Genomic DNA, 8,517 nt, shown 5'->3' with positions numbered 1-8,517 from the left:
CATAAGAAAGTTTTATATTTTTAGGTTTAATTTTGGCCAATTCTAAGTGTAAAAGTTTTTTTACATCACTATCTAATTATATACTCATGTCAATAAAAATATACAACTCCAATGAAAATTACCTCAAATAATCGTAATGCATGATTGGTTGATAGTATAAAATCACATCATATCTTTACTTTTGGTGGTTGTCTACCACACTACTGTGAATGGGTGATTGCAAACTCCAAATAATCCATTCTTTATTTTAGTGATATACAAGACGAAATAGTTGGCAAGTGTAATAAGTGATGCACCTGTTGGGTACTAGTAAGGTAAAACACACTTAAAGGGGGTGAATAGGTGTAATAGATCACAAATCCCACATTTCTGATTTATGTGCAGCATAGATAGTTGTTGCAGTTAATCGATTATTATTAGAGTTAATCGATTATGCGCAGTTGTATTAATCGATTATGTTCGCTTTAAACGACTATGTTGAATCTTCATATCTTTGGAAAACAGATTTTCTCGCAATGAAAACAGTGATCATTATTAGTTTTTACTGCCCTAAATTGATTCTTGATTATACTACGACTATTAACACTTAGCTCAAATCACAGAATGCAATTAAAACAGAAATAAATAAAGACAGAATCGTAAAAGAGATAGGGAAAGAGAAAGTGCTCAAGGATTTTTATCTTGGTTCGTTTGTGGGTCCACTTGCAAACTACATTCAGGCATTCCCTTCTAATCTTGAGAGGTTTTTCTTCACTATTGGAAATAGATGTTTGATTAAAAACACTCTTCCAATTCACCTAGCAAGATACTCCCTTCTTGAACTCGTTGAGCCTACACGCTCGGTTTGAACAATCTAAATGCCTACTAGGATACCACACCGTTTGAGAATTTGACCCCAACTGAAGTATCGCTCAATCCAAGACTTCCTACTCCGTGAAGACAACTAATTCTCTAATGCGATGATGTTATCACACCACGAAAACAATCCTTGTGATTCACAAAATAAGTCGAGTTATTTGCACACTTAAACTAAATATGAACAATCCTCGGCTCTACAACCCCTCTACAGAAATCTTACAACAACCTTAAACTAAATATGAAGTTTATGTAGGGTTTCTCAAATGAATGAAAAGATGATGACACTATGAAAAGAATTTCTCTCATTTCTCTCTTAGAAAACTATGCATGAAATCTTTTTAAGATAAGCAAGATGCTTTGAAAATTCAGTTCTGAGAATCTTGGGTTTTTTTTCTCAATGTAAAAATGAAAGTTTGTGAATTAATTCACATGAGTTAAAATGACAGCTTTCATAATACATTTTACAACTAAACATGACATTGGTATCCCACGCACATACATACACTAAACATGATATTGGGGCGACTATCAATTAGATAAAGCAATGAACCAATTATGCCTCAATATTTTGTTACCTCAATAACTTTACCTTTATCATCCTTTTCGAGATAGCAGGATGATGCCAAGGGTGTTGTTGCTTCTTTGCACTTATCCATCTCGAACTTTCGCAATAGTTCTTTGCAATATTTCATTTCGTGAATGAATATCTCGTTGCTCATCTGCTTTATTTGTAATCCTAGGAAGTATGTCAGCTCTCCCATCATCGACATTTCAAACTCGCCTTTCATTAAATTAGAAAAATCTTTACAAAGTAAATCGTTAGTAGCACCAAATATTATATCATCAACTTAAATTTGTACTAACAAGACATTATTTTCTGATTTCAATATAAACATTGTTGTATCAACTTTGCCCCTTACAAACCCTTTTTTTAATAGAAAAGTACTCAATCTATCATACCAAGCTCTAGGAGCTTGTTTTAAACCATATAACACATTTTTGAGTTTATAGACATGATTAGAGTATTTAAAGCTTTCAAAGTTAGGCGGTTGATTAACATATACTTCCTCTTATAGCCATTCAAGAAGGCACTCTTCACATCTATTTGAAAGAGTTTAAAGTTCATTATCGATGCAAAGGCCAATAACATTCTGATAGCCTCCAACCTCGCAACAGGGGTGTAGGATTCATCATAGTCGATGCCTTTCTCTTGATTATACATTTTGGCTACTATACGTGTCTTATTTCGTATAATCATACCAAATTCGTCTATTTTATTTCTAAATACCCATTTCGTGCTGATTATAGGATGATCTTTAGGTTTAGGAACCAAGTTCCACACGTTATTACACTCAAACTAGTTTAGCTCTTCTTGCGTAACTATTCCCCAATTCCATCCTCTATGATCTTAGGCTCAACTTGAGATACAAAAGCTACAAAATTACAAAAATTACGTAGAGAGTTACGGGTTACCACTCCCGTTGAGATATCACCTATAACCTTGTCGTACAAATGATCTTTCTTAGTCTTCTACACCATTGGCATGTCTTGATGATATGAACTCCTTTCCTGATCATCTTGAACCTCCTTCTCGGTTTTCATGTCCTTTGTGTATGCGTTCTCCAAGGCACCTGAAGTATCATCATACAAGACCTTCATCTTCTCTTTCAGATAAGACTCATCAAAATGTATATGGATAGACTCTTCAACATGCATTGTATATTTATTAAAGACTCAATATGTTTTACTATGAACACAGTACCCCAAAAATATTCTCGCATCAACTCTCGTATCAAATTTTCCCAAAAGTCTCTTGACATTATTCAATATAAAGCATTAACATCCAAAAGCATGCAAGTGTGAAATATTAGGTTTTCAGCCTTTCAATAATTCATATGGCGTTTTTATGAGTGTAGGCCTGAGAAGTACTCGATTTATTACATAACAAGCAGTATGCACTACATCGGTCCAAAAATACTTAGGGATCTTGCTTTCTTTAGCATTGTCCTAGCTAGCTCCTCTAAAACTCGATTTTTCCTCTCAACAACTCCATTTTGTTGAGGGGCTCGAGGAGCCGAATACTGATGTAGGATCTCATGTTTCTCGCAAAATTTGTCAAATAGGTGGTTCTCAAATTCCCCACCATGATCGCTGTGAATATAAACTATCTTGTGATTGAATTGGTTTTGAAGCTGTTTGGCCAGATTTTTTAAAGACTTAAAAGCGTCACTTTTCAGAGCAAGAAAAAAAGTTATATCTAGAGAAATCATCAATAATTACTAACGCATAGTAGCTACCACCAAAGCTAATAATTTGTGATGGTCCAAACAAGTCCATATGGAGTAGCTCCAAAAGTCTTGTTGTGGATATCACATTTTTAGACGAAAATGAACTCTTTACCTGTTTACACTTTTGACAAGTGTCACAAGAGTCTTTTGATTTAAAATCAAGTTTTGGTAGTCCTACAATTAAATCATGCGATGATAGTTTAGCTAGATGCTTTAAATGGGTGTGTTACTCGTCTGTGCCACAACCAGACGTCACTATCTTTAGAGATAAAACATTTTGAAAATAGAGTGGTGACATCATCCAAATCAATCATATAGATGTTGTTTATTCGCTATTATCCTTTAACTATTTGTCATTTTAGCATCTACTTCGACCATAATGTTACATAGACAAATTATCTTTACTATCTATTCTATATCACTCTCTTTACATTAATCAGAAACAACTACTCTGTTAAAAAATAAATTACCTTCTATAAGAAAATAAGTCATGATTTTTTTTTGATGAAATGACTGTTTTTGATTGGTGGGAAAATGAGTGATACATAATAATAATGGATATAAAAGATTTTTCTTTTCATAACCGCACATGCACACCGCAATGACATACTGAAGTGGCAACTGAGGCCTTGTTTTTGCACATATGGATAAATTAGACCATAACTTAGAAAGGATAAGTTATTGCATCTTCTTCCATATGTAGGTTTTTTTTATATATAACCAATTATATTCACTCACTTTTAAAAAAAGGAACCAATTCTTTTGAATATATGGTTACCTCTTGTAATAAATGTCGTTCCTAGTAATTGAACTTTTAATTTGATTTATTTGAGAAGAGACTTTACACGTATAGTAACACGTTGTTGGTTTCCACATCTGGGTTGACTATACTCTTCATTTGTAAATGATATTTTACCTTTCGTTAATGAGCGAGCGAGTTTAATCTTATATGATGCACTAAGAACATGCAATATTACAATTTCGTCATAGGGAAGAATAATTAAATGTGTCTTGGGTTAATTTTATGGTGCAAGGATTAAAATGGTGCCGAGCCTTGATGATAGCTCAGATCTCAATAGATTGTTGTATTGAAATTGGGTACAAAGTACATTCAGTAAGAATTCTCTTAATTAATACCGTATAATAATATACAAAAAAAACAAGATGTAATAATATATTTATTTTTCTATTTATCATGAAATTACATTTTTATCATTAAAAACATAAAGAAAAATAAGTATTTGCCTCCTATTGGTGACTAAATTGCTAATTTGGCATTGAATGTATATCCATTATAATTTCACCATGTCTTTGTATATTTATATGTATTTTTTCGTTTCAGACAGAAAGTTATTTTTTAGGGAGTAAAAGACAAAATGATTTAAGAATAAAGAAACATTATAGAAAATAAATAAAATGTCAACCCCATTAGTGAAATTTGCCATTCCATCTTCTACATTACAAAAGTGGATTTATTTATTAATTTTAGAATGAAGTTTTCAGCTTCCCACTACCGGCGTGAAATTCAGTTTTTATCAAATAAACCCGTTAACCTATAAAGTTCTTAGTATCTTTAGAGGGAAAATTTGTTTTTGAGAAGTTATTCTTGAGATAAAACTTTTTTATGTTTGCTCAACAGTAAACTTCCCCTTGTAAAGTTTCATTACATTCACCATATTATAAAAATTACCATTATTCATACACAAAGGAGGGGCATCCAAATTTGACTTATTTTTTTTTGGTAAGTGAAAAAGAGAAACATGATTTCTCTTGTACAAAAAGAAACATCATTATATAATATATAACCAAATATAAAACAGCAATGTGTCAACTGAAACACACCATGCTAACATAAAATTGTTTCAGCTGGCTTCAAATTCTAGTACCATAGGTGAAACAGCCATGTTAACATAAATTGTGTATTCTGATTTATATTACAATATTACTTTATTTGTATTATCAATTTATGCAATTTTAGAATACAATTTCATTTTGGGAAAAAGAGTGGAGGTATTAACACATTTTCTTTCTTATTTTTTCTCACCCTTTACCTCAAAAGTATTACTGTTTGGTTGGTCGTACAAAGTAGTTGTTAAACAAAACAAAAAAACGTATTTTTGTGTACATTATTATATATTAACTGCTCTTTTCACAATATCTGCCACTCATTCATCTCTCTCGCCAACTTATGACCAACTCAACAAATTATGGTTACAGAAAGTTAATCAACTCTAATCTAGTTGATATTTTTTAAGGGGCTATTTACATGAAATACACTTGATGTCTCTGAAGTCTTTTATATTTTTGTTCTCTTCAAAGTCCAACTCGTAAATAGATCATATGATTTCATTAGACAGAAGAATTGGATCCGTTGATAAATCCCCAAGAGTTTGACGATGCTGATGATTTGGCTTCAAAATCATTATACCACCAAATCAAGTTGTCATTTGAACTATTCATCTCTCTAAAACAATCAAATTCACTTATCTGATCTTCATGTGATTTGTATCCCATTGTTTTGTCATTCAGAATGTCATCTAGTTCATCTTGCAATGCACAAACTTGCTGAATTCCTTCATTATTCTTTTCACCCTCCTCTTTTTTTGGCACAAAGCTTGAGTTCATTGGATTATTCCAAGAGGCATTGATGAGAACTGAACTGTAATTATAATAATTCTCTACAAGATTAACTTTTGAACCATCTTCTTGAAGTGCATCACCAGGAGAAGTTGGTTTGTAGAACTCATCTTTTTCTTGCTTGGTATGAGGGGAGGGTAAATCATTTTGCACCATAGGGTTAAAGCTACCACTCATAGTTCTTTGGGTCATTTTTTCTTGGAAAGGATGTAACTTAGGGCACAATGTAGGATTGTTATAGAAAGAGAAAGGGCTTTGTAGTTGCATATGCAGTTGAAGTCGTTCTAAACTGGAGTTGCTTAGGGCATTTGAATATGAGTTGTCTTCTATTTGGTTCATGTCTTTTGGGTTTTGGTTAGATTGTTTGAACCTGCCTAGCAATTTCTTCTTCAATTTGGTATTCCAGTAGTTCTTGATATCATTATCAGTTCTTCCAGGTAATTGTGCTGCAATAATGGACCATCTACAAACAAATGAAACTAAAACTTGTTCATGTTCTTGACAATAAGTAAAACAAATTATCCTATTGAGTAGTATGATCCTAATTAATGAAATGAAATGGAAAAACAAATGTACCGGAAGAAGGAAAACATTTTATGGATATCATTTAGGGATCAAATATGCCTAACTAGTTACATGTGGGTCAATATCTTCTAATAATTAGCCAAATCTCACTATATATTTAATTGTAAATTTAATATATTATAACTTTTTTTAATGAATCACAAGTTTTTAGTATAATTAATGGCGGTATTTTAAATTATACTCTAAAATTACAATTGTGTTTGTTGGTAATATTGCGGTTTCAAAAATCTCCACAAGCATAATGATTGCATTTTCCTGCAAATTTTCACAATTGTGATAAATGCCACAATATAATTGCCATCTCCACACTTTAAAATTGAAAGTAATATAGAGTATGAGACATCTAAATGATACGAGCAGGGAAAAATAGTATTAAACAAAAACAATTCGTGTTGTGTTAATAATGCAAAGTTGCTTAAAGTATCAAAGTTTGATCTGTCATTTATTTAATTACCAATTAAACTAATTAACCTATAACCGAAGCTAGAAAATAGAAATAGAGAGAGAAAAAGACCTAGTGCCAATGCTAATGTAAAGGCTGCATATGGTATTGTCTTCTTCTTCAGTAAATCCACCGTGCTTGATATTAGGCCTCAAGTAATTTAACCATCTTAGTCTGCAACTCTTTCCACATCTCTTCATCCCTGTGAATTATTTGAATCCATTAGAAATTATTTGCATAAATCAATGATAACTATAATAAACATTCATTGACCTTCAGTCATTTCACCTACAAAGCCAAGATAAGTATGATGACAAGATTATTCGATAATATAAGTATATATGGAGTGACTCACGTGAGAATAATGTGCTATTGTGAGAAATGAAAGTGGTTAATATATATCATCAAATTTTATTTAAATGGTTAAAATTAAAAAATACATGTACACGACTTTTTAAGTGATCATATGACTAATAAGTCACTTTTACTTCTAATCATCCATGTTTGGTTGTAAGACCTAGATTTATTGTTTTCATAGTTTTTATAATAAGAGAACTCACTCCTGGATTAGCGAGAAAATATTCATGTAATTGATGAAGTGTGTACCAATTTTATGTGGAAGAGCAAGCCAATTTCCTCCAGCTCCATTTTTATCCATATAGGCTTTTAGTTTGGCATCCTCTTCTGGAGACCAAGGTCCCTTCTTCATGTTGGCCTTGTCACAGCATGGAGCTCGACCCATCTCAATCTCAGTATTACTCTCTCTCTCTCTCCAAGGATTTCTTTGATTGTTTTGAAAAATTAAGAAGAAGGAAGACCTCGATTTATAGGTAGGAAAGATTGGCTTATTGGAGGCTTAAAAGGACAATATGTCTTACATTACACCTAAGTACCTAACCTCACTATTCAGTATTTACTATAGCTATTCAACTCTATATTTTCTCCTAGGGTTTATTCATCTCTCTCTCTCTCTTCCTTTTTGGATTAGTTAGATCATCTGTATAATGCATATAATTTTACATGCAACATGACAAATGTAATGGAAAAGTCTTCTTCCTTTTATTTAAAAAATCACTACTTTTAGAAGGACTGTTAGTTTAATATTTGAACCACTTTTATTTCATCACAAGAGTCCTCCACCATGTTAGTTAACTTGTCGGCTTTATCCTATCCAATGTTCTATTGTCAAACGATCCAAGCCATCTCATTATATTCTTACATGGAATAAGGATCTTCCTGATTATCGAAGAACAAAGCTATTATATTTTACACATTTAATACATGTTGACTTGTTTTACAATATGTGTTTATTAGTTTGTTAGCAAGTTAGTTAGTTTAACTATAAATAAGGCTTTCTATGCCTTAACCAATTCAATGAGAAATCAACATAACATTCATTTTACGCTTTCACAATATTTTCGCAATATGGTATCAGAACTTTCATCTATTGGAGAACAAAGATACCACATTTTACACATTTAACATATGTTGAATTGTTTTACAACATGTGTTTATTAGTTTGTTAGCTAGTTAGTTTACACTATAAAAAGGTTTTTCATGCCTTGACTAATTGAATGAGAAATCATCATAATATCCATTTTACGTTTTCGAAATATTTTCGCAATATGGTATTAGAGCCTTCATCCTGAATGCTTTGATCAGTGTATTATCAAAAATTATTATCTTCCTCTTCTAAGATTCAACAAA

The 8,517-nt window shown here is 31.9% G+C and overlaps 1 protein-coding gene across 1 annotated transcript; it reads right to left on the bottom strand.

The window, feature by feature from the left end:
- Nucleotides 5,496-7,722, bottom strand: LOC109327649 (transcription factor MYB36-like). The gene is made up of 3 exons (XM_019560819.1): nucleotides 7,417-7,722; nucleotides 6,883-7,012; nucleotides 5,496-6,246 (listed from the first exon to the last, which is right to left on the bottom strand). The coding sequence occupies exons 1-3, from the start codon at nucleotides 7,550-7,552 to the stop codon at nucleotides 5,496-5,498; spliced, it is 1,017 nt and encodes a 338-aa protein (XP_019416364.1). The 5' UTR covers nucleotides 7,553-7,722.

This window comes from Lupinus angustifolius, chromosome LG15 (assembly GCF_001865875.1).
Source record: "Lupinus angustifolius cultivar Tanjil chromosome LG15, LupAngTanjil_v1.0, whole genome shotgun sequence".
Taxonomy (NCBI): domain Eukaryota; kingdom Viridiplantae; phylum Streptophyta; class Magnoliopsida; order Fabales; family Fabaceae; genus Lupinus; species Lupinus angustifolius.
This window is presented reverse-complemented; position numbering and strand designations above follow the sequence as displayed.

Excerpts from the sequence above, each read along its gene's own strand:
- LOC109327649 (XM_019560819.1), bottom strand. The coding sequence starts at position 7,552 with ATGGGTCGAGCTCCATGCTGTGACAAGGCCAACATGAAGAAGGGACCT. Across the intron at positions 7,013-7,416 it reads TGCTCTTCCACATAAAATTG|GGATGAAGAGATGTGGAAAG; the intron begins GTACACACTTCA and ends AATAATTCACAG. Across the intron at positions 6,247-6,882 it reads TACATTAGCATTGGCACTAG|ATGGTCCATTATTGCAGCAC; the intron begins GTCTTTTTCTCT and ends ATTTGTTTGTAG.